Raw genomic sequence first — 27,955 nt, 5'->3', positions numbered from 1 at the left:
ACATCTGGCTGCAGCAGTCTATCCCTACGAAGGCCTCAAAGCTGACTGGGTGCTATGGTGGAGAGCTGGAGGCCATCTTTGAGAGCAGAGTGACCAGACCCCTGCCCTATTTTTCCAGAGTGTCCTGAGATGCAGCTGGCTTTCCTGAACCTTAAACAGAGGTTTGCTAGGTAAGTAGATCTGAGCCCTGGGAAACCAAAAGGTGGGGGAGTCTGCTTGCCTTGAATCCTTTCACATTATAGTGGGTTGGGGAGGGCAACACTGTGTAGATCCTTAGCCTATGTATGAAACATATTAATTTAATGAATTCCCCATTAACAGAACACTTCAGGTGAATTTTGTTAAAATTTGAAATTAACAAAGCGCACTTCCCAGTGTGCGCTGAAAACTATAGCCCATAATTTAATTGGGTAATCCTTGTTGTCCAGCTGACCCCGACTTCTTTAAGGAAGAGGGGTGTCTTTGTTCTTGACTCAGTCCAACCTTTTTATCCAGCTTCCCCAACACAGAACTTTCAGTAAGGGAGTCTGAAATCCAAAATTCCCCAAAGCATTCAAGCTTTTCTGTCTGACTTCCCAACATTGACCAAAGCAAGGTGTCATGATGCCTACCCCCGGGCATCCGGATCAAGCCCATCAGCCCCAGGAGCAGGCATCCAGGTATTTAATAAAACCCCAGCAGCCCCGGCTGGGGGCTGTCTGGGTTCAGTCCTGGTGCCTTAGGCACCAGGCTCATAATAGAAATCAGTCCTGGCGCCATAGGCGCCAGGTTCATAGACTTTACTTACCTCATGCAGACCATGCTGCAAATGAATCCAAGCCAACGTGAGGCCTGGATGGCACTATTTTTCTACAGGGAGTATTTTTTACTCGGGTGTGGTTCTAGGGACTTCTTACCTGGAACTACTTTGGAGGCTATTTAAACCATGCCCGAACAGCAGCACATGCTTCGTGTTATTCTGCATCCAGCAGCGTAACGCTCACCGTGCCTGCAGTCAGCAACCAGTCTTCAGCCATGCCCGTCTCGAATCCAGAGCTCCTAGCAATAGAAGAAAGAAGAAGGAAAGGTTAGAAAACAGATATTATTTCAATCCTTACCTGAATTCCGGATCTATCACGTCTTCGAATTTGAAAAGGACATTATTCTACACGTGTCGCATCGCCAGCTGCAGCGCCGTGCCATACTCACCAGTCCTCACAGCATTTTTCGATCCGGCACAGCCTCCATCATTTTCTCCGCCAAATTCCACCATCTAGGGGACAAAAGAAACGTAAGGTGAGCCGAGAGAGCCAACAAATACAACCTCTCCCGGAGGCATTATTCTGTAACAAACCGCAACTTCTTACGCCGCACCTGTAAGGAGAGAGAAACCAGCAATTTAAACACACGCATCTTTTGCCCGACAGTGTTGGGTAATACAGACTCTTAGCTCAACACCATCAGCTGCCACAAGACAATCTTCCCTTGGACCCAGCTGCAACACAAGAAAGGAATGTACAGGAGTGAACATCGGACATATTGAACTCTTTGAACTTTATACTTAGGGGTTCTCGCCTGGAAACTCGGAGTCAATATTCATCGGGAACTCTTCCAACGCCCTCAAACCAGTGAAGTAACTGGTATCTACGCGCCCCTGCATTCCACACGGGATGTAGAGCTCATCATTTACAAACATAAGGTGAGCTTACAGGAAGTCAATATCAGTGGTGATTAGTGGGGAGAACAGTGGGGTGCCATTACTAAAACCCACGGGTGGCTGAATCCCTTTCTCCACTTGCAGGAGAATATTTCTACGGGTCAAGCAGACGAGATTAGGCGGTCCAGTTCAATCTGTCATCTCTGCACTATGCTTCACTTTGGAGGAGGTCGCAGCTGTCCGGCTCCGATCGACGCCCCTGTGGGAGCCAGGTGAGCGTAACAGAACACAAAGCCTATCTACAAATTCCTACCCGGGCGTTATGGAAACCTCCGAAACAGACCAACTAGCCCAATTTTTAGGGGAATTTAGGGCGGAAGTGCACTCTGCGCGCCAAGAGACTAATGCCCTCAGGAGAGAACTGATTGTGTCAAAGGAACGCACAGATGATATTGCTAGACAACTGCGGCAAAATCAAGCTGGGCAAACACCCTACCTGGACTCGGGGGAAACCCAGCTCCTGTTTCATCGAGCAATCCTGTGCAAGTAATCCTACCAGGGGCTATTCCTTTAGCTCCACCCGAACGCTTTGCTGGGGACCCAAAAAGGTTTGCAGTGTTTATGAATCAATGCCGCTTGCACTTTTTATGCAGACCTGGAGCTTTTCCAAGTGACCAAGCCAAAGTAGCCTTTGTACTATCATATCTTGGTGGCAGCGCAGCTGACTGGTCAATTCCACTAGTCAACCAGGATGATCCTCTTCTTCGGGATTTTCAGGGTTTTCAAAGAAGCATGGAAAGACTATTCGCCAGACATTCACAGGGACAGGCCCTGGATAACTAACTTTTATCCCTTCGACAGGGTATTCAGGATCTGCTAACCTATATCGCTACCTTCAATAGGTTGGTGGTGGAAACCGGATGGCCTGAGGAGAAACTAATTACATTATTTCATCATGGGCTTCGGGGAGAACTCAAAGATGTTTTGGCTCAAGTTGTGAACCCACCTCAGGATTGCACAGAATATATAGACTTAGTGGTCCAGTTAGACCACCGACTTCAGAATAGAAAGGCTGAGTGAGCTAAGTTCGAGAGTCGGGTATGGATTAAACCCAATGTCATCCCCAAAGGAACAGATGCATCAGAACCTATGCAGATCGGGGGGGTTAAAGGACCCTTAACTCAAAAGGAAAGAGAAAAGAGACGGCAGATGCAATTGTGTCTGTACTGTGGAACCGCAGCACATTTTCTATGCGATTGACCTAGAAAACCACCCAAGAAAGTAGTAGGAGTTGCTGACAAAAGTCAAATAGAGCCTTATTCGGGAAACGACCACGCCCGACAAGCGTAGAGGTCCGCTTACCGAGCTTAAAGAAGGACACTCAGACCTCCCACCTAATTATACCAATGGCCCTAATTGATCCAAGGCAGCCATCACGTATGCACGCAGTAAGGGCATACATTGATAGCGGGGCCGTAGGAAACTACATGGACCACGAATTGGCCTCAAGGATGAATCTACCCCTTTGCAAAAAGACCGCTTCGGATGTCATCACCACAGTTGATGGAACTGAAATTGCCTCTGGGCCTGTAACTCATTCCACTACTGAGCTGACACTGTTGGGTCAAGATGGGCATCGAGAAACTATTGTGTTTGATTTAATCAAGGCCCCGCAATTCCAAATAATTCTGGGAATGCCATGGTTGGAAACACATAATCCTTGTATTGATTGGCGAGAGAAGAGAGTGACCTTCCCAGATTGTGCACACACCTGCTACCTGGAAAAAAACCTTGAACAAAATCGTGGCCACCGTTACTAATCCAGTTGTTCAGTTACCTCAGGAATATCAAGAATTTCAGGATGTTTTTCAAAATGAACAGGCAAATACCTTACCACCTCACAGATCATACGATTGTCAAATTGACCTAGTACCCGGTGCACAACCTCCATGCAGTAGAATCTACGCCATTACGGAACCCGAAAATCTTCACCCACGACAATATTTGGACCAATACCTTGCTAATGGCTTCATTCGTCCATCCAAATCTCCTGCATCCTCAGCTCTATTCTTCGTGCCTAAAAAGGAAGGTGACCTTAGAACGTGCATACACTACCCCGCATTAAATCAGATTACAGTAAAAAAGTGATACCCATTGCCTCTGATCCCCGTATTACTAGACCAAGTAAAGGATGCTTGTATCTACACTAAGTTAGACCTCCGAGGGGCATATCATCTGGTACGTGTAAAGAAAAGCGATGAATGGAAGACTGCCTTTCGCACCAAGTACGGGTTATTCGAATACCAGGTGATGCCCTTCAGGTTGTGCAATGCACCAGCAGCCTTCCAGTATTTTATGAACGATGTCCTTTGTGACCTCATTGACGACTGTGTTGTCGTATACATAGACGATATTCTAGTGTACTTCTCCTCAGAATCAGACCATGTGAAGCACGTTCGTGCAGTCCTAGAGAAACTACACCAGCACAAATTATACGCAAAATTGGAGAAATGTGTTTTTCATTCTACAGAAGTTGAATTCCTGGGATTTATCCTGACTCCAAAAGGAGTTTGAATGGACTCTCGAAAGGTGGATGCAATCCTCAAGTGGCCATCACCCAGTTCTGTTAAAGGGGTACAAAGCATGCTTGGATTTGCTAATTTCTATCGCAGATTTATTCCTGAATTCTCACATATTGTACACCTCATCACAGCACTTTTGCGAAAAAACTAACGTTTTTTGTGGACTGAAGAGGCTGAAAGAGCCTTCCAAGAGCTAAAATCGAAATTCACGTCTGCACCTGTCTTGAAGCATCCAAGCCCTGAGCTTCCATACGTAGTTGAAACCGATGCATCCAGTTTGGCCATGGGAGCTGTCCTGTCCCAGAAGGATCCCGAAACCGGTCAACTTCATCCAGTAGCATTCTGGTCAAGAAAGTTCTCAGCACCCAAATTAAACTATGCGGTTACTGATAAGGAGTTATTGGCCATCAAGTCTGCCTTCAAGGCTTGGCAGCATTATCTTCTCGGTGCTAGGCATACCATCACTGTAATCACAGATCACAGGAATCTGCAGTATTTGAAAACAGCCAAGGCCCAATCATCGCGTCAACTTCGGTGAGCATTATTCTTTGCCGAATTCGATTTCGTGATCACTTATCGACCAGGTTGTAAAAACGGCAAGGCAGATGCCCTATCCCGAATAGGGATGGGAGAAGTATATTCGAACCCGGAACCGGTGCCTATAATTTCGGAACAAAGAATTCTTGGCATAACTACTCTACAGACTCTAGAAGACATTCATTTAAAAATCCAACAACTTTTCGATCCAGCAGCCCTGCAGGACTGGGTAAAGAAAGGCCAAGATTATTCAGTCATCAATGACCTGCCTTACTATCAAGGACGTCTATTTCTTCCACACAAGGAACTACAAGAACTAGTCATCTCCAATTATCATGACACCCTTATGGAAGGACACCCAGGTATTGCAAAAACTGAAGCTAAAATTAAAAGACAATTCTGGTGGCCCACCTGGCGAAAGGACGTAAAGTTATTTGTGATGTCTTGTGGTATCTGCGCCCAAAACAAAAGTCAGAAGAAAAAACCAGCTGGCCTTTTACAACCTTTGGATATTCCACCTACACCACGGCACACCTTGGGCCTCATTACAACCTTGGTGCTAAGTGCACCAACTTTACCACCATGGTGTAAACTCCGTTTACACCATGGTGGATGGCGGATTTACCGCCCCATTCCAAGGTGAGTGGGGCGGTAAATCCCCATTTCCCATTTTCCTTTCCCCATTCCCAATTTTGCCCCATAGGGCATAATGGGAGTGGGGAAGGGGCTAATTACGCCGCCGTAAATTACGGCAGCGTAATTAGCACCATGGCAGGTTAGCGCCATGGATTTTAACGCCTGCTAAAAGCAGGCGTTAAAATCAGAATCAGGCGTTAAGGGTTAACGGTGGCGTTAACCCTTAACGCCTGAGTTGTAATGAGGCCCCTTGTCTTTAGATTTCATTACAGATCTACCTCTGTGTAATGGATTTAACACCATTCTAGTTATTGTGGATCTTTTTTCCAAAATGGCCCACTTTATTCCTTTAAAAGGATTACCTTCCGCTTCGATTTTGGCCAAGGAATTTCTCGAAAACATTGTTCGAATCCATGGATTTCCTTCCGTATTGGTCTCTGACCGAGGTAGTCAATTCATTTCGCAATTTTGGAAGAAATGCTGTTGATTGGCGCAAATCGACGAAAGGCTACCAACCAGTCACCACCCACAAACTGATGGTCAGACGGAGAGAACCAACCAGACTCTTTAACAATACCTATGTTGTATGCTACACCAAACCGAAAGCAATTGGAAAGATATTTTATGGATTTCAGAATGCGCATACAATAACTCTGTACATTCAGGAACTGGACAATGCCCCTTTTATACCATATATGGCCATCATCCTCGAACCTCAGAACTCAATTTGCCTCAACACTTAGAAATGCCTGCAGTGACTCATATGCACTCTACTATTACACAAGCCTTTAAGGAAGCAATAGAACACTTGAAACAAGCAAAGGAGAAATACAAGAAAAATGCTGATCGACATAGAAGTGAAACTCCACAATACCAGATTGGAGATCAAGTTTGGCTAGCTACAAAACACATACCTCTAAAGGGAACCCGAACTTTCAATCCTAGATATTTGGGACCTTACACCATTAAGGCCATTATCAACCCGGTGGCCGTCAAATTGGAATTACCCTCTAATTTGAGGATTCATCCTGTCTTTCATGTTTCACTTCTAAAATCAGTTCAACCTGGGACAAGATTAACCAAACCACCTGACCCCATCCTAATAGATGGAGAACCTGAATTCGAGGTAAAGAATATCCTGGACTCTAAGATGGTTAAATCAAGACTTTTTTATTTAATCGACTGGAAGAGTTACGGACCACAAGAAAGGTCATGGGAACCTAGTGACCACATTCATGCACCTCGGTTGGTGAAGAAATTCCATCGGAACTTCCCAGACAAACCAGGACCAAGGGGAAGAGCAACTTTAGGAGGGGCCTTGGGGGGAGTGCTGTCATGATGCCTACCCCCGGGAATCTGGATCAAGCCCATCAGCCCCGGGAGCAGGCATCCAGGTATTTAATAAAACCCCAGCAGCCCCGGCTGGGGGCTGTCTAGGTTCAGTCCTGGCGCCTTAGGCGCCAGGCTCATAATAGAAATCAGTCCTGGCGCCATAGGCGCCAGGCTCATAGACTTTACTTACCTCATGCAGACCATGCAGCAAATGAATCCAAGCCAACGTGATGCCTGGATGGGACTATTTTTCTACAGGGACTATTTTTTACTCGGTGTGGTTCTAGGGACTTCTTAGCTGGAACTACTTTGGAGGCTATTTAAACCACGCCCGAACAGCAGCACATGGTTCGTGTTATTCTGCATCCAGCAGCGTAACGCTCACCGTGCCTGCAGTCAGCATCCAGTCTTCAGCCACGCCCGTCTCGAATCCAGAGCTCCTAGCAATAGAAGAAAGAAGAAGGAAAGGTTAGAAAACAGATATTATTTCAATCCTTACCTGAATTCCGGATCCATCGCGTCTTCGAACTTGAAAAGGACATTATTCTACACGCGTCACATCGCCAGCTGCAGCGCCGCGCCATACTCACCAGTCCTCACAGCATTTTTCGATCCGGCGCAGCCTCCATCATTTTCTCCGCCAAATTCCACCATCTAGGGGACAAAAGAAACATAAGGTGAGCCGAGAGAGCCAACAAATACAACCTCTCCACCATAGACTTACCTGATTAACAACCGGAGGCATTATTCTGTAACAAACCGCAACTTCTTACGCCGCACCTGTAAGGAGAGAGAAACCAGCAATTTAAACACACGCATCTTTTGCCTGACAATGTTGGGTAATACAGACTCTTACCTCAACACCATCAGCTGCCACAAGACAATCTTCCCTTGTACCCAGCTGCAACACAAGAAAGGAATGTACAAGAGTGAACATCGGACATATTGAACTCTTTGAACTTTATACTTACGGGTTCTCGCCTGAAACCTCGGAGTCAATATTCATCCGGAACTCTTCCAACGCCCTCAAACCAGTGAAGTAACTGCTATCTACGCGCCCCTGCATTCCACACAGGATGGAGAGCTCATCATTTACAAACTTAAGGTGAGCTTACAGGAAGTGAATATCGGTGGTGATTAGTGGGGAGAACAGTGGGGTGCCATTACTAAAATCCACGGGTGGCTGAATCCCTTTCTCCACTTGCAGGAGAATATTTCTACGGGTCAAGCAGACGAGATTAGGGGGTCCAGTTCAATCTGTCATCTCTGCACTACGCTTGACGTTGGAGGAGGTCGCAGCTGTCCGGGTCTGACCGACGCCCCTGTGGGAGCCAGGTGAGCGTAACACAAGGGGTCTGAAAAACAAACCAATAAATCACCCTGTGTTTATTTTAAACCAGAATTGTGGGCGAAATCATCATTACCAATCTTGAAATCCTTCTGTTATACTTTTAAGCCTGCAGGAAAATCAAAATCGCATAACATTACATAAGTGCCTTCTCTATTGATCAGTGTAATTATTTTGTGAAGTGAAATTTACAGAAAGTGAAGAATTGTGATGGTGTTCTTTTCAAACTCACTTTTGTGATTTGTTTATGGTGAGAGAAGTTGATTGTGTTGTGCCATGGATAAAGTGGTGTTTTGACCTTTTTGTGCTAATTTCTATTACTTTTAATTTAAATAAATACCAAAATATTTCCTGTACACCGGGCTGGTTCTTGGCTCATTGATAGCTCCGGGGAGAGGGATTCAAGAGGCATGATATGTTTCTGAGATAGGACTAAAAAAAAGAATCTGTTAAACAGTTTGTTGCATAACCATGTGAATGGGGTGGGAAGGAACTCCCCGTGTTGAGGGTGGCTTCTCAATAAACCTTTACAACCTGAAGGCTATGGAACTGTGCTGTATTTGGGAATGCCTTTCTACCCTATACTCAATCATATCTTCTATGCTATGTTGTCCAGTCCCTTTAGCAGCCACTGGCCCCCTGCCATCCATATTAGTTACCACTGCTCGTTGTTAAGGAGAATTCACCAGAATGGCTAATTTCCCTTACCGACTGAGTCCCTCAGCAGCTTTGCTTGATTTCTAGGATTTATTATTTCACCTGGTAATCATAATAATAATAATTTGGCATTTATATAGCGCTACAAACCCTCAGGTATCTGAGCGCTGTTTATTATTACCCATGGTGTGTGGTGCTCATTTATCGACCTCGGAAGGATGAAAGGCTGAGTTTGGCCCTGCCGGGATTCGAACCTGCGTTAGCAGGCACAGCACGGGTGCCACTTGACCGGCTGGTAAAAGTGTGAGCCTTTTTTTCCTAATCTTACATGTGTTTGTGGCTATGTGTTGTACATTTTTGTGTTCATAGGCTATGGAGCCTAACCTACTCCATAGGCACAATCTTTTCATTGTGTGTCACACAGCACCTTTAGTGCAGTGGCACAGTGTTGTCTTTTTCAGACTTTCCACTTTCAGCTCAATTCTTTGGGGCTGACTACTGTCTCCCAGAACATGTAAAGTTGCCATTGACTTTATTAGTCTTTTTAAATCCACAGACCCAGTGCTGGAAAGGGTTAATAGTTCTCCCTTTTTGTCTGTTTCTCATAGAACATTATTTAGTTCCCCTTTCTTTAAGATTTGGCTGGTGGCAGTGGTATCTACCATTTTTTTCCCTACCGCGGACTATGAAAATAGCCTTGGTACTGTTTTAGGTTAAGTTATTAGCCTCAAACTTTAACCCGCTGGACCCCTTTTATTTTATTTTGGTTCCGGCTGGGTTTATTTGCCATTTCTTTTTGTAAAGGTCTTTCTCGTGTTTTACTCTGCGCGCCAAACCAGGTTTGGTTCCTTTGTTTGCCGTCCTTTGGAAGGCTTCTGCACAGAAGCCCTCCTTAGGCACCTGAGAGTCTGGGTGGGCTGAATGTGAGGGGGGCGTTTAGGCCCCCTGCATAGGGTCTCATTGCTGATTGGCTAGGTGACTGTCTGGCCAGGACAGCCCGCCACCCTGCTGTGTGATTGACAGCCAGGCTGTGTGAATGGGGGAAAACTGCATAAAAAGCAGGTCTCTGGGACTGGAAGACAGAGTCGCCGCTGGATCGAGAGAACCGAAGAGAAGCTGATGGAAGAGGACTACTATATTAGAATGTCCCACTACGATTCGTTAAATAATGAATTTGGTAATGCCTGGATACAAAATTTACAAGGTCTTGGGTTGGTTATGCTGAATGGTTCTGTCAACGGAATGAGCCTAGTAAATTTACATCAAACAACGGGGGGTATAATTGATTACATTTATGCAGGTTTTACATTGTTTGATTGTTGTCTTCAGATGTCCATTTGTGAACACAGTTTTAGCAATCATAGCTATCTCTAAACTATTTTATCTTTTTAATCAGTGCCTCCTGAACCACAGCAAACCTTCGCTCCTTCCCTGTTGATTAACCTTGCGCGTAACCATCTGAGTTGGAATACCACTCGAGTGGAGAAGGCTAATCTGAGTGCACATCAATGTGTTAATGCAACCTCGGTAGATTGGGAATTCGAGTCTTTTGGAGTACTGAGCTTCAAAAGCTTTGTCAAAGAATTCTTGAGCAGTGATAACAGATCTAGTTGTCGGAGCTAAAAAAAAATTCTAGGAAACACGCATTGATTTGACTTTGCCATTGTCCAGCAGAAAAGGATTATGCGAGCGGCGATCAGGGCAATAAAAAAATGGGGCTCAAGAAACAGTGAACAACAACAGTCAGCGTTTAACTATATATATTACAGAATGTTGCTAAAGGGACACATGGCCTCGTTTCTGCAGTCTAATGCAGAATCGATGTTACCATGTGAAGAAAATAGATACACAAGCTTTCTGGACTCTAATTAATAATATGAATGGGACTCAATCTCAACATAGAAGCATCTCAATATTGGAGGCCCAATGGATTGCACATTTTGAAGCTTTATTGGCGCTGTCTAGCCATGTGCGGGGCTCTTCTTTTATGATGCCCCATAGAGATGGGGATGGTTGGGCCCTAGCATTTGACTATGAGTCAGTACTTCAAATTATTCAATGTATTAGCTCATCTCACGCTGCAGGCCCTAACAATCTCTCTAATATTCACTTTAAAGGGGATCCAGCAACCTGTGCAACAATCTTGACTATCCTTTTTACAGACTTTGTGGGAACTTAACTTTGTCCTCCCTTGTGGTCAACTGCTCACATAATTCCAATCTATAAGAGGGGTTCCCGCTCCGATCCTGCCAATTACCGCCCAATTGCAATTTTGGACGCAGACAGTAAAGTCTTTATGGCTATACTGTTGGAGCACTTAGAATCCTGGTAAAAAGCAGCTGGCAAGATTCCAAAAGGCAAACTGGCTTTAGAAAAAAAAAAAAATACAGCACTAAATGGCTTGATTTTGAAAGCAATCTTGAGCCAAGTATGGGACAAAGAAATTAGTCTGTTTTTGTGGCGACGATAGATCTATCTGCCGCCTTTGATGCGGTAGATCACAACCTACTATGGACAAAGTTGCAAGGTTGGGGTATTCCATCTGGGCTTCTCCAATTGATTATTGCTATACACACCAACACAAAAATTAGGATTCAGCTAGATCGAGCTGGCACCCTGTCTCAAAAAATCAGAACAGTAAAAGGGGTCAGGAAGGTTGTGGCTTGGCAGCATGTTTATTTAACCTTTATCTGTGTGACATCGGTGACCATCTTATTAAGGCCACATTGGTGACCCCGAGAGTTGACAAGTTGAAGGTTACCTGGCTCGCTTAGGCAGATGACTTCCTCATTTTTGACACTATCCCTATGACATTACAGAGACTGTTAAATGCTTTTACATATTTTGCGACAACTCACACTCTAAAGGTTAATTCAGTAAAGACCAAAGTCATGCCCTGCATAACTAAACATAACAAATGTACTAAGGGATTCAAATGGTATGTCGAACATGACGAGTTGGAGCGCGTGGCAAACTTCACATATTTGGGATTTCCAATTTCCACTCATGAATCCAAGTTGGTAGTGAAAGACTAGTAGCTATCTCGTGGAACTGCTTTGGGTAACCAGCTATTACGAGTAGATTCCAAATATGGAAAGTTTTCTATGATCCCGGCCATTAAAATGTATGAGGGGACGATAATCCCAAAGATTTTATATGGCATAGAGATACTACCATGTTCGGTGCTGGATTTACTTCCGCAGATTGAGGCTAATTTATGGAGAAGCGCATTGCAAGTACCTAACAGTGTCCCACTTGCCATGGTGAGATACGATTTGGATCTTTACTCTTTAAAAAGTAGAGCGCACTGGAAGCACTTTGCACTTTATTATAAAATTATAACTTCGGAATCAGTCTTCTGTCTGTATACAGACGATTGTATCTTTTAGATACAATCGCAAAAAAAGGTGACAGATATCTTGGTGCCTTTTCGGAAGGTTGTCTTCAAATGCTCTCTGAGTTGGGTCTATCTTTTAGGGACCTAAAGGAACATCCAGATAATGTAAAAAAAATGCTCGGTAGACATGACAGGGCCACTACAACTCATACCATGCACTCTTATGACTCTCTGAAACACTTGAAATTTGACCATAAAGCTGCCAATATTATTGCACCTTTCTTGACCATCTATCCCCATCCCTTGTTCGGCACATTTTTATTTGCTTTCGATGGAATTTAATTCCAGCAAAGGAAATTCTCTGTCGATATAATCCCGCAGTCACACAGGTAGTGACATGTAAATTCTGCAATACCCCTTTCACACTAGAAACGCTGAAGCATTTTCTTTGCTGTGTGGAGCTCGGGAGAAAGCGGGTGGTTTATTTGAAAAGTTTCGCTCTGTATTTGGATATTTGTAACATATTTTGCCAGTACTGCTTAGCGAGTTGCACAACTTCCTTAGTTTAAGCCATTGTTGGTTTCTGAGATCTATGAAACTTGAATGAACTAGATTTCAGATTTTATTAATCAGTTTTACATGTATTATTGATCTATATGTATTTTATCAGTACATTTTCCACTCTATGCAGATAGTGTGTGTACTTTTAATTAAAGTCGATGTGCTGTGACAGGATGCAAAAAGATTAAATCGATATTTATAATTTATGATATGTAAAAAAAATGTATAGGAATGATTTTGTAAAGGTTCTTTTATGAATCAATGCAAATAAATAAATAAATAATCTCTATTCACACCTCTTTGCATTGTTTAGATGTTTTAGCAACACCAAGTCAGGGTGCAAGCTATACAGGAGGTAAGTGGCACTGGGTGGGTCTACGATACAAGATCCTTTAGTAATTTTGTGAAATTAAATGAGAAGTGCTTCTTTGATATGGAATGGTCCCCCGATTTTGTACGTGATATTAAGTATGAGGTGCTGAAAATCATATTTAAGAATAAATTGAAATAGCGGGATTCGGTAAAACACTACTCACACCTTCAGTCATTCCATAACTTCAAGTACGTATTAGGTATAGCCCATCAATACATAAAGACCCAGCATTACCTGTTGAAATGTCCTAGTCCAGCTGTCCGTAATTTTATACTGAAATTACGAGTGAACCAACTCCCGGTGTTAGCACTGAATGGTGCCCATTCCAATATCCCACTTTTGCAGAGACTGTGTCGTATTTGCAAATCACAAGAAAACATTGAAACTCCCAGACATGTATTGACGCTGTGCCCAAAGATGGGCCCGGCCTATGTGACAATACTAGGTCAATTTGTAGGTAACTATGAGGCTATAAAAAGTGAGGAATTCTGGAGCTACTGTCTATATACTGATCTAGAACCTGTACTTATAGCATTGTATAGAATCTGGGGAATTGTATCAGAGCTTCTAAACACCTTGAAAAGTGAAAATGTAGAAGAAATTCTTGAGCAAATTCCAGCAGAGAAAAGCAAATAACTATGAAAACTATATGTAATAGATGATTTGTTAGATCATATGTTAGACTTTAGATTTCAGATTTTATTAATCAGTTTTACATGTATTATTGATATATATGTATTTTATCAGTACATTTTTCACTCTATGCACATAGTGTGTGTACTTTTAATTAAAGTCGATGTGTTGTGATGGGATGCGAAAACATAAAATTGATATTTATAATTTATGATATGAAAAACATTTTTTATAGGAATGATTTTGTAAAGGTTCTTTTATGAATCAATGCAAATAAATAAATAATCTCTATTCACACCTCTTTCCATTGTTTAGATTTTTTAGCAACACCAAGTCAGGGTGCAAGCTATACAGGAGGTAAGTGGCACTGGGTGGGTCACCATCCAGAATACTGTGCCTTTTATTTAATGGAATTATGTCTTTCGTTTGTGAAACACTGCGAATTTCGAGTACTAAGAGGTTTGCAAATCAAAATATAAAATCATGACTGAATATGATGCAAAATAATGCCACATGCTCTGTTAAAGTACTTTCCTCGGGAAGCATGGAACAAAGGGAAAATAACTAGATAAGGCATTTGATGACCCGAGGGGAGGCTTCATATTATATAGCATCATTATTTACTGATTTCAGCAGTAGCATAAATAGAGAATTAAACACCATGCATCCCATTGAGCGTTGGGATTTGCAACCGATCAAGATACACGTCATCACTCACCATAATGTCATTGTATACTCCTTTACCATGCTCGTTTGTGAAAGGGGGCTTTCCTTTGCAAATTACTGGAGAGATAGTCGCTTATCACCAATCTCGCTTATAGTGCTCTGTTTGTATTAGGGCATCCAGTGTTAGATCCACTTGTAATCTTCTTTTCTTGAACATGAAATCTTCTTTTCTTTGCTGTTCTTTGTTGTCCTTCAAGTGTAATCCTTTACCACTGTGGAGGTGTCTGCTGTATTATTTCTGTTCCTACTTTTCCCTTTTTGATGCAGGCTGTTCACAGCTGGCAGTTATATTTCAGCCTCTGCTTGTGTGACAGCTCCCACCTGATTTCAGGCACTTGCCACAGAAGTCTGTGCATGGTAGGTACCTAAAGCTGAGCTCTCCAACTCATGCATGGTGCTCACGAATGCTTAACTGGCTGCACTTATTGGAGCTCAGTTTGCTCTAGGGAGTAATTTGGTGGCGGGGAGCCATTACGGTTCGGTCATTTGCACGTCGGAGTGCATGTACGCTTGCTTTGGCCCTCTATATTTTCACTCCGCTATGCAAATAAGTTAACGATGTCTGTCATGCAAGCATGCTAGGCTGCGTTTATAATTACAATTAAACGCTACCTGTCATGCAAGCAGGACAGGCAGCATGTACAATGGATCACTATGGAGTCCGTCTGCTTTATGCTAGTGCATAATACAGGTATTCTCCATAGGGATCCCCAGCATTTGCACCATCATAAAAATGCTAGGGTCTCTGTATGGCAGAGAGGAAGGCAGGTTTCTTTCCGCCCCTTCCTATATGCAGTACAAATTAATGAAAAAGGGGCATGACGTTAATGGAAAGTGTAAAAGCCTTACGCAAGAATGTTATGCCTTTCATTAAGGTTAGCCCCCAATAATGAACATGAGGAACAATGTGTTGGTGTCTTAACACTGTGGGGTGCATTTAAAGGCCTCAAACATAAGTCCATTTCACGTGAATGGCAGGATTTTAAACACTCAAACAAAAACGGCCTGGCCTTTGTTTTTGTGTTCAAGTACAATTAAAGAGCCATGTGGAATGGATAAGCAGCATTTTAATTTACAAAAGTAGGAGGAATCAAAGATCCCTGTCACATGGAAAACAGGATTTTTAAACGTTGAAAACAAAAACGACCTGAACGGGCGTGCAAATAAAAAAAGTAAAAGTGAAAAAAATTATCACTGCTCACAGAAAAATGTCAGGAAAACAAATCATGATGTGCGGGTTGACCAAAAGCAATGCATATTATGTTTCATCCACAAAACTCCAGTGACATTTGAAGAGCCACTTTGTCTTAATGGAAAATGTCAGCCCAAGGCAGACCCTTTTGCTGGCTGTGGGCAAAACTTCACAAGGACATCTCCCACTTCCAGCCTGGATGTAACATCTCCCATATAATGACCAACTGCAATGAAAACGTCCTGCTTGTAATATCTATTCTTATTATACTTTAATAAAAACCTTTAAACAGAAAAAAAAGTCCTGCTAAATGTGTCGAAATTCAGTGTTTTCCAGACCTGCTTGCTCTGAAAGCATGGACTTCAAGAAAAGTCACCCCTGGCTGAAGCAAGACTAATATGTGTGAAAATGGGGGCACCCACTTCAAAGAGCAAGCCTCCAGCATAAAGGAGACTGATAAAAGAACAGGCTTACCCAGTGAAAACAAATGGCCGGAAGGCAAGAGTCAGGGCCATTTGTCCCACATGAAGATTCACAATTGATTCAAAAGGACCTTTTTCTCAGCCATCATAAAGTGAATGGATTTCATCTATGTACCACCTTTTATGTAATTTCCAGGTGATTTTGGGAATATAAAATGTATCTACCTGTGACTCCGGGAACTGTAATGGCTAGTTAAACTAGGTTTCTGGCTGATCTGAACATGTTTCAAATGTGAGAGTTGGTGAGTGGGTGGAAATTGAAATTAGGGACATGCTTAATAACTTACATATTCATATCTGTTGTGCTTTTTATGGAAATGGCAGAAAGGGGCCACATGGCCGTGCTACATGATACAGATTTGGTGGTTGACTTATCTAATTCCCCATGATTAGCTAAAATAGAAAATATTTTTAGTCTGGTAGTTGCTTGTAAAATTATGAAGTTTTGATAAATAACTAGTTTTGCCAATAAGTTGAAAGGAGAACAAAGGATGATGACAAATGGGAATTGCCATATGTTGCTCCAGACCCCTAAACCAATCCTGACTTGGAGGCTGGATTTGGGAGGAGAGAGAAGGTTAATTGTCCAATCCTAGTGGCTGGGATTATTGCAGGGTACTTCCCCAAGATTGTAAAATCGATGGTGTCATTGCTGATATATAAGGGGGGCTGCACTAGGATAGGGGACACAGAGAGAGGAACAGACAGAAAAAGGAGAAAGACATCAGGAAGGCTTCTGAAACTTACCATCTGACAGTTGTAAGAAGACACCAGAGGAGATTGCTGAGAGTACATCTGGCTACAGCTGTCTATCCCTACAAAGGCCTCAAAGCTGACTGGGTCCTATGGTGGAGAGCGGGAGGCCATCTATGAGAGTGGAGTGACCAGACCCCTGCCCTATTTTTCCAGAGTGTCCTGAGATGCAGCTGGCTTTTCTGAACCTTAAACAGAGGCTTGCTAGGTAAGTAGAACGGAGCCCTGGGAAACCAAAAGGTGCGGGAGTCTGCTTGCCTTGAATCCTTTTACTTTATAGTGGGTGGGAAAGGGCAAAACTGTGTAGATCCTTAGCTTATGTATCAAACATATTAATTTAATTAATTCCCCATTAGCAGAACACTACGGGGTGAATTTTGTTTTGTTTTGAATTCGAAATTAAAAATGCTCACTTCCAAGTGTGCGCTGAAAACTATAGCCCATAATTTAATTGGGTAATCCTTGTTGTCCAGCTGACCCCAACTTCTTTAAGGAAGAGGGATGTCTTTGTTCTTAACTTAGTCCAACCTTTTTATCCAGCTTCCCAAACACAGGACTTTCAGTAAGGGAGTCTGAAATCCAAAATTCCCCAAAGGATCCCAATTTTTCTGTCTGACTTCCCAACATAGACCAACGCAAGGGGTCTGAAAAACAAACTGATAAATAACCCTTTGTTTATTTTAAACCAAAATTGTGGGCGAAATCATCATTACCAATCTTGAAATCCTACTGTTAGACTTTTAAGCCTGCAGGAAAATCAAAATCGCAGAACAGTACATAAGTGCCTTCTCTATCGATCAGTGTAATATAATTATTTTGTGAAGTGAAATTTACAGAAAGTGAATAATTGTGATAGAGTTCTTTTAAAACTCACTTTTGTGATTTGTTTATGGTGAGCGAAGTTGATTGTGTTGTGCCACAGATAAAGTGGTGTTTTAACTTTTTTGTGCTAATTTCTATTACTTTTAATTTAAATAAATACCTAAATGTTTCCTGTACACCGGCCTGGTTCTTGGCTAATTGATAGCTGTGGGGAGAGGGATTCAAGAGGCATGATATGTACCTGAGATAGGGATAAAAAAAAAGAATCTGTTAAACAGTTTGTTGCATAACCACGTGATTGGGGAGGGAAGGAACTCCCTGTGTTGACGGTGGCTTCTCAATAAACCATTACAACCCAAAAGCTATGGCATTGTGCTGTATTTGGGAGTGGGTTTCTACCCTATACTCAATCTTATCTTCTAAGCTATGTTGTCCAGTCCCTTTAGCAGCCACTAGCCCCCTGCCATCCATATTAGTTACCACTGCTCGCCCTCACATTTGCTGTTGTTGCTGCTTTCAATTCTGGAAATAAGTGCCATCAATGTACAGTCACTTATCTCTTCCTTCCGCTCCTAACAAGAAACACAATGATACACAACAGCAATAAGTTCAGAGAGGGGCTTGATTTTCCACCCCATGAATAGGCTCTTTTATTGGGTCTGAATCTTTGGCAACAATCTTGAGCAAAAGCAGCTCATGCGGCTTCCTGAGCACTTTCTATAGGTGTATGTATACCAGAATGATGTGTAATAATACCCTTCAATGGTTCTAAAACATTTGCTGGTGACTCATGCTTCATCGTCTTACAGTTATTCATCTTAGCCCAATCTGTCTTTTGTTGGCACACTATTGCAGTTTTTTGTATCCTAGCATCTTTAACTTGAAACATAACCTACATCATTAGTGGGACAGTCTCTCTCTTGACTCAAACTCTGGCACACTTCAGCGGGCATAATCACTCTCTTGAACTGATTCATATTAGTCCATAAAGGAGTATAACATTGAATAACCACTCCTCATTAATCTTTTCTGGTTCATCTCTCATATTAGGAAATTCTTCACAGAAATCCCTCAAATCTCCAGACATCCATGGGGCATGAACCATTACCAGACTACCAGCTCTGTCAGCAGCCGCTTCTGGTAGCTGCCTCTGTGGGGATTGTAATTGCATTGTTCCAGTGCTATAAATTCTGCCTGTGTGGGAAGGGGCAAGGCTTATGGTGCTGATATTTTCCCGGGCGGGTGTTGCTGCGTTTTAGGATTGCATTTGCTGGAAGCTTTGGGCTTACACTTGTGCCATTGTTGTTTGTGATGGTTTTGCTGTTGTTTGCGTGCAGCATTGTGTCTGCTGTTTATGCCTACACTCCCTCTACTATCAGTAATGTCTTCCTCATCTTCACATTATCCACTTTTATACTTTACTGTTAATTTTGGGCATCATTTTGCTGTCCTAACGTGCAAGGTCGATAAACCAGACCTTGCCCCTTTCTCCAAACATCATTTGTGCTTGTCTAACTGATTTAATCATTTCGTTAGCTTTGTTTTAGAATCCTGCAGATATGTAATCCTTGATTCTTCTACCCTTTCGGGTCCATCTGCAAACGAGTCAAAACAAGTTTCCCTCTCTTCTCTTTTAATATTTCTTCCATGATCTTCTAAAATGCCTCATAAATGAAAAGGTTTAGTCAAGCGAAATGTTACAGGGAACTTACGTTGCTTGTAACCTTTTGTCATAACACTCCACTTCTCTAGATAATTGTAACTTGTGTACGTGAAGTATGTGGCTGTGGCCCTGTTGGGAGCTCTCAGCTCTTTTGATTGCCTTTTGCCCATTTCGCCTTAGGACGTCCCCTGTCTGGATGTGCACAGAGGGGTTTGAACAAGTTACTCTCATCAACGTCTCAGGTGGCAATGGAGAGTCTGAAGTGTGAAGGTACCACCTACAGTTGATCACAAAGTAAATTTAATGGGGAAACCAAGCAGCAAAGATAGAGGCAGGGTTTATGTACATACAGCTGTACAGAAATGAACTTGGAACAGACAGAGTATTCCTGGCCCGAACACACACAAACCTCATGGTTTCATAGAGTTTTACACAATGAGCCTTGTAAAAAATGCCAGTATGACACATTTAGTCAGTTACATTAAAACTGAACTTCCTAACGGTACATCTTCCAACCTTGGAGGTCAAGGCTTACAGCACTTTTTGGTCCTAGTACACTTCTGGACTGCCTACCCATATGATGCAAACCACCGCCTCTAGCAAGGTTTTCCATTACATGTAATAAAGCCTGAATCGCCACTTACTGTCCACATGATTCCTATTCCGGTTCGCTGGCCTTGTAAACCACCTTGTTTTATTACGTAGAGCTGGGAACTGGGCATACCTGTGCCCTCGACTAAGCCCTGCATCATAGCCGAACTACTGTATGGGCCGTCATGCATTGCCAAACAATTGGAAGTCATACTTCCAAAACAGGGCAATGGTTGATGCACCATTGCTGAATTATGGCTTTGATTTTTCTCTGTTCATGGCTCATGTAGGTCCATGGCTCATTTCATACTACACGCATCTCCAGTTTTCCAGGGCATTTCTCATGGTCCTTGAAGGTGCAACGGTGCGGTATCGTGTATGGTTGCATGGTAGTGTTATGAGCTGTCCTTGGAATGTGTGAGGTAATGCAGAATGTAAGGGCGCTGCGAGTTCTGGGTTTGACGGTTTGGGGTGTCTTTCAGGATGGGAGCAGGCAATGGAGGTATGTTAGAGCCTGCTCGCCTGCAAACTTCTATCTTTTACCTGTAACTAATAAAGTATGTTTCAATGTGCATTTACCTTGTCCCTGCCTGGTTCCTGTGTTGTTGGCTGTTCATCCCCTGGTCCAGCTGACGTAAGCCCGTGGGCTTATACTGCAGTACCCAAATTTGATTTGCTTTGTGCTATGTTCTATCTTGCCCTTCTCATTTGTACTCCACAATTTGAGAACATTTATCTGCCCGCTCTATGACCGCGACAGAGTTTGATTTGTGCATTTCTAGAATTATCCCTCAAAAATGTTCCCTTAAGATGACCGCCACTGGAAATTTTGCACCTCCAGGGCAATGAATGCACCCTGGGCACCTGATTGGGCAGCTATCTCCATTTAGCCTATCGTGGGCCACCAGCAAGTGTAAGCCGGCCCCCAACAAAGGCACACAAATAAGGCTCCTGACTGAGTCTGACCGAGCTGAACGAGTTTGTGTTCCCTCTCGCCAGTACCCTACTCCACTCCATCACCCTTTATCCTGATCCCTTCTCGATCTACCTCCCTGTTGCTTACCTGGTGTTATAATGTGCCTACCCGCCTTGGTCACAGGTGAGTGCCAACGCCCCTGTGGCTGGCCGACACCACTACCGCCTTACCTGCTCTCTACTTGTCACCTTCCTACCTCCCCTCATTCACCTAACCCATTGGAAGCCCTGACAGTACGAGAACCGCCCCTTCCGAACTTGGACTACTGTGAGCCGTACAGTGAGACCTCCTTTGGCATTGCCGTATGTCAATTGTACCATGTTTACTTAGTGCTATCTGTTCTGATGTTTCACCCCCTCATTCAACATTGGCACCTACTAACTGTCTGTATTGCTCCTTCCAATTTTATCAATTTGCTCACAACGGACTATAGTAACCCGCTCGATTTTTTCATCAACCTGACTATACTGCTCGCAATTCTCCTGTACCGTGCTATATTGACTTTGTAATGCGATCTGGTCCACCTGTCAAGTCACCTATTGCTAAATGCTTGCTTATCACTGTACAACCAATCTTGTTATTCCTAGTTCACCATTTGCTGTCAGCGTTATCTGGCCCTTAGTTAACTTGCCTCACATGCTCATGCTGCTTCCGCATTATACTGTAACTGAGCCTACTAAGCCGCACGTTGCTATGATTACCATGTGTACTGGAAGCTAACTTAACCACATCGTACTATTTCTTCACCTTACCCCATTTGCTCCTTAGTATGTTGCTACAGTTACCCTGCATTAGCATACCTAGATAATTTGCACCCTGCCACAGCTCCTTTGTAGTATTTGGGGCCTTCTACAGCTTTGCATTGTCAACCTGTTTCAGCCTACATAGCCTAATTGCTTTGTGCTATGCATACCTTGTATTGATCTATTGCTTGCTGAAATGTTAAGCAACGCATAGTCAACCTAGGCAAATTGTACCTTGCTGCCTCTGCCTACTCTGTTTTACGGATTGCGCCACTATTTTAGACTGTACCACTGTTAGTGCTAACAGGTCCATAGTGTACCTAGCCAAGTTGTTTAGTGTCTTTGCCAGCCATGTACCCATTCTTGACTACTAGCGTGCCTAACCTGCTTATCTCCAGGTCTGTACTCTCCTTAGCATTTATAGTTACACTAACCCTCATAGAATCAGCCAGTATCTTGCCACAAAACACAACTACTTCTATAAGCCTTGCATTACACTCTCTATGAGTTTAGTACTACCGCAGGCAGAATCTATCAAACCCACAACATTCCTGCCACTATGCCTACTAGACTCTATCAGCCTCACACAGAAGCCCCATCCACATGTCCATAACCACTGTCCACTTTCCCCCTCTCAATGGATTCAGCTATATGCTACTAGACTCACTTCCAACCAATCTTGTTCCACCAGCCTCAGAAACCTCAGGATTGGTTCAAGACTCAACTCTTTCACCTATCTACCAACTTACGCAGAACCAAAAAAGAGAACCACATTTAATTCTAAAATCATCTCTCCCTCCAATAATTCTGGCCTTCATCCCATCTCCCCTTTGCCTAACCAACTGGACTCACCCTACATTAAAGGGGTACTTGTTAATGCCAGGTCTATTACTGCCCACGCACTTGACATTGCAGACCTTATTATCGCCAACCAATTAGATTGCCTTGCCATAACTGAAACCTGGCTACATTCTGCATCAGGCCCTACCTTGTCATTAGCATTACCTGACACCTATACATTATAAGATCGGACAGAGACGGAGGCCTAGCCTTCATCGCGAGAACGACATTAGGACTCAGAACAGGCCCACTACTCGCCTTCCCGTCCGGAGAGCTCCTTACAGTCAAACTGCCACTTTCACCTTCATGTACCATAACCCTACACCTAATTTATCAGCCCCCTTGTCCCATCTCTTCCTTTGACGAAGAAACCACATCCCTACTATCCTCTAACACCAAGCCTACCTCACAGATCATGATACTGGGAGATTTCAACCTTGGCCTTCATGACATCAACAACAACAACGCTATTACCGTGGCCAATACTCTCACAGAACTGGGTTTCACACACCGCATTATCCTCCCTACCCACAACACAGGAAGGACTTTAGACTGGCTGGCTGACCTTGACTTTGACACCAAAATTACTGCAAATGAACAATGTGCTTGGACTGACAATCATACAATCTTGTTAACCCTACCTTTCAAGCCTCAGGCTACTATTAAGCTATTAACCCCCCCTTCTCTGACTAGAAATTAGCGTAACATAACTGTGGACAGCTTACTACCCCTACTCCACTCTATTACCGACACCACACCTTCTAGTTCTGACCCTAGAGTGCTTGTTGATCTCTACTATCATACTATGAAAACAGCTATCGACAAAATTGCACCTCTAAAAATGTGCAAAGCGAAACCCCAAACACACCTGAACTCCTGTTCACCCCCAACTCAAAGCCTTATGCATCGAGAAAAGAAGGGCAAAAACCCTTTGGAAGACCAACCCATCGGACACAAATAAGGAAAAATTTACTTTGATTTCCAAGAAATTCAAAAAGGAGATACTCTTCACTAAAAAAGACAACTTCAATGACAGGATCACAAAGCAAACTCTAACACCAGAGGATTGTTCACTATTCTAAAAGAACTAGAGTCACCTTCCCCCCAAACAGAAACGTGCATCAAGGCCAAGACTTGGTGTACTAATATTCAAACTGCCATAGCTAACAAAATATCACTCCTACAAAAGAAAATTGAAATGAAAAAACATAACATAGCCAAGGACTCATCAGTGCCTAATCTTCATCCTACTCCTGAGAAATGCTGTAACCGCTTCAACTTCACCCCTGTCTCCATTTAGAAAGTAATAGAAATAATATCTTCTCTTAAACCTTCGAGATGCCAGGGCAACCCTTGCCCAGCTCCCATTATCAAGGAGTCCGCTAGAGATCTAGCCCCTTTCATAACTTAATTCATAAACTCCTCCTTCGACTCCGGCACCGTTCCCACCAACCTAAAAGAAACGTGGGTTCTCCCACTGCTAAAAAAAACCTGAATCTAGATCCCAATTCACCTACCAACTACAGACCCATAACTACTGTCCCCTTCCTCCTTAAAATACTAGACAGAGCTGCTTACCTCAAGATACAGTACTACCTAGAAAATAATAATCTCCTTGGTCTGCAACAATCTGGTTTCAGACCGAAAAATGGAACCGAATCAGCTTCAATCAATTTAAAAAATCAAATGAACAACCTAAAAGACCATGGGAAACTTGCTCTCCTCCTTATTCTAGATCTCTCGGCTGCCTTCAACCTAGTAGATCACAAGGTCCTGTGCAATCATTTAACCTCTGCAGCACACTTCTCCAATGAAGCCTTGGCTTGGATCCAGTCATTCTTGGACAATTGCCCCATGAGATTCTTTCTACGAACGCTGCAGCCGAACCCATACCCATCACTTGCGAAGTTCCACAAGGGTCCTGTGTCTCTCCTACTCTTTATGATATATTCACCAAGACCATTTTCGATAATCTTGATAGACTGGGTATCATCTACCCTAACTATGCAGATGACAATCAGATTCTCATACCCATCACTGGAGATTATGAAACAGATTCCACCCTCCTCAACAAAATATATCTCATTCTCCAGGCATGGATGCCTACACACGGCCTCTGTCTGAACGACGAGAAGACTGAACTTCTACTCGTCTGATCTTCAGTAAAAGTAAACAACCATAGTAATCAATTCAAATCATTCAATATCGATGGCAACATCATCAAAGTTTACAGTGAGGTGAAAACACGGGGCTTCTAGATTAACTCTGCACTAAACCTGAAGAGACAGGTCAATGCCATCTCATCTGCCACAGCATACACCTGTAAGTTAATTAACGCTGAAAAAGCCCTTCAAACTCCACAACTAGTAGCACCACATTGGTTAGAGCTCTAATTTGATCAAAATTAGATTAATTACTGTAACGCCTTATATCTAGGCTCTAGTAACTACAACATAACCAAACTCCAAACCTTACAGAATAATGCTTTACGATCTGTGTTCAACATTCCCAGAACACAACACATTTCAGCTCTCAGACGTAGCACTAACTGGCTTGCAGTCACAGACAGAATCTCTTCGACATCTCTTACTCTCACTCATAAATGTCTAGCCAACTCCGGCCCTAAATATCTAGTTGACAAATTCACTAAAAGAAATTTGGAACGTCCCCTGAGAACTATACACTCACACTGCCTGAAGGTACCTAGATATAAACTTCAGAAATCTGACGGAAGCAGCTTTTCAGCGATGGCTGCTAAACTCTGGAACTCATTACCTGTTAACCTCAGAGCAGAACCTTCCAACTATAGTTTCTGGAAGAACACAAAATCTTGGCTTCTATCCCTTGATGTATAAATCTCTTCATAATTCAAGATCCTTGCATACATCAGTATGTATCTCTTGCTACTATCTGTAAATATTTTGTAAAAATCTTTGATTGCTATGTCACTGGTCTGTATGTAACCTTTGTATGATCCGTGTATATATCTGTATCTATCACTTGCTATTTATTGTCTAATACGTTGTAAATTCTTCTGTCTGCTATATCACTATTCCATATGTAACTGAATCTATCACTTGCTATTATTTGTAAATATTTTGTAAATTCTATTGATTGCTACATCACTATTCTGTATGTAACCTTTATAACATGGTAACGCGCCCAGATACCCACGGGTTTGGTGCGCTATATAAATAAAGAAAGAAATAAACAAACAAATAGCATACCACAAACTGGCAGAAGAGAGGCCAACATAATGAGGAACAAACATATGCATGGTCAGTCTTGTTTACTTTATTAGAACTGTGTTCCACCTCACGCTGGTATTTCGCAATCATTTAACTCTTCAGGACTTGTTGCAAGTCTTAGGCCAGTTTAAACAGTTCCGGTTTCAGGAGTTTGTTGAAGTATTGTTAGTTGGGTTCTGCCTTAAGGTTTGGCTTCAGGGACATTACATATTCTGGGGCATTGGACTCCAAGGACCTGCTCTGTGTTTCTGTCATTAGAATTCCCGGTGATTAATTAGTTTAGAGCCGGCTGACCATAGGGTTCTGTTAGCGTGCAGTGAAAATACACTGTCTGCAGGTGTCCTGGGAATTTGCACTGGAGGGCCTAGTACAGAGAATCTTGAATGAAATTCCGGATTCCATAGGCAGCCAATGGAGTGCTGTCGCAGCTGGTTTTGTTTCGTGTAATTTTGACAGCTCTGTTAGCACTGTCATGTGTATTCAGGGGCACCAGGTTTCTGGTCTTGGGAGGATAGCTCAGGGGCAACGCGCTCGTCTTGGAAGCAAGACCACGGGGCACCACAGGTTCGATCCCCGGTCCGTGCTTAGAAACCTCTGGGTATTAAGCGCGTTATAAATAACCTATCATCATCATAATGACCATATGAACAGTTGGACATCTTAAAGAATTCTTGTGGCAAATCGAGGTAGATCTGCTGTCACCCAAATTGATTCACTGTTAAAATGAAATGTGCTGGTTTTGAAAAAGGTGTTCGGTCAGTGCTGTTGCATGTGCAGTCCAGCTTGTCACACTGGAAACAGCTCACGTGCAACAGTTTATACTTCTGGGAAGGAACACGGCGGGGGCCTGCGATTACTATAACCAAAATCCTACTTCCGAAGACAAGTCTAATTTTTTTCTAAATCGCATGTGGACTTTCAGTGTTCGGGTCATTGTTTCACTTTCCCAGACAGGAGTTTTGCTTAAACACAAATATTGGTATGTCCACCAAAAGACTGATGCACATCCCAGTTCAAACTGGTTCCACACTGTGTTCTTTTGTTTAGCTTGCAGACGTGTTATCAATTGGACTTTAATATAATATGTCGTCCATTCTTTTTAGAAGAAAACAAAATAGGATATAATATGGAGAGAAAGTATCCAATTTTCCAAACAACATTTTTCAGAAAAACCTTTACATAGGTAAACACTATTTCACTGTTTGAATATAAAAACTATCGGGCGATTCATGTAGTAGACTTTACAGGCGAAGGAGGGGATGCTCGCGGGTGTAAGGGACCCACAGTCTGCCCCACCATGCATAGTCAAGTTTCAAGGACTTTTCCAACACATATGGATTGGTTTACTGATCCCACCCGGGTGCGGGTGAGTTGAGCTGATTCTGTGTCTAAAAGTTGCAGAAATAAGAGCGACTTTGCAGAAGGCGGCTGTGTAGTCTGCCCCGACAGGGTTAGTTTTATGCCTGCCCCTGCCACCCCCATTACAGGGGTCCCCCCCCCAATTTTCCCGCTCCCACTGCATGGCCCTTCCGTCACACTCGCCTGTCCCTACACTTGCCTGTACAGCCCACCTGTACAATCCTGGCCTCCATTACACTTCCCTGAAACCTGGACGCCTTGCACAGTGTGCTTCGTGATGTGGTCTTATGTGTGTCGGGGCTTCAGGGAGGAAATTTGGTGACGGTCAATGGTTGCGCCCCATTCCTACATGGAGCCAGTGAGCACATTTGCATGTATAGGACTTAAAGGAATATTGTTTGTATGGAAATGTAAAAAAAAGCCTTTGCAGATGCATTTTTATATTTACATAAAAACATATAAACGACTGGTCATTCATGGGCAAAGTTTCTGAAGTTAGACGTAGAGCTAATGTTTAGGATCTTAATAGTGGCGAGTGATATGGATTTTTGAGCTCAGATAAACCTGAATGGGTACAAACCAAGCAGGGACTTACAAAGGTAGCCAGGCAGCGTTGTCCAAGAAAGGTTAGCGGGCAACCCTTGCACTAGAAACCCTTGCTCACACCGTCTGTAGTAACGCTGGTGTGGAGAGGATATGCATTGACGAAAAGGAACACAAACTGCATATGTTCCCAGACAAGGCATCATTTTGTTGATTGTGAACAACCCAGTGCACTTCATAACAGGGCTGATGGAGGGACTTGGAAAGGTACAGGAGAGTGGCAGGTTCGAGAGTCACTTGGGTGTGTCGGAGGGCTTACCCCACCTTTCGCTGTGTGGGAAATTGACGGAAGTCAACATATAATTCACCAATAACAAACGTCAGT

General features: G+C 43.1%; 1 protein-coding gene across 1 annotated transcript in view; it reads left to right on the top strand.

The window, feature by feature from the left end:
• Positions 1 to 27,955, top strand: part of LOC138514504 (uncharacterized) — a 222,183-nt gene that overhangs the window by 175,990 nt on the left and 18,238 nt on the right. The window contains exon 9 of the mRNA XM_069629978.1: positions 13,948 to 13,989. Within this exon, the coding sequence (XP_069486079.1) occupies positions 13,948 to 13,989 (42 nt within the window). The remainder of the gene's footprint in view (positions 1 to 13,947; positions 13,990 to 27,955) is intronic.

This window comes from Ambystoma mexicanum, chromosome 12, assembly GCF_040938575.1.
Source record: "Ambystoma mexicanum isolate Mex_15411 chromosome 12, UKY_AmexF1_1, whole genome shotgun sequence".
In the NCBI taxonomy this organism is placed as follows: Eukaryota; Metazoa; Chordata; class Amphibia; order Caudata; family Ambystomatidae; genus Ambystoma; species Ambystoma mexicanum.
The sequence above is the reverse complement of the archived record's forward strand: the minus strand, read 5'-3'. Positions and strand labels throughout refer to the sequence as shown.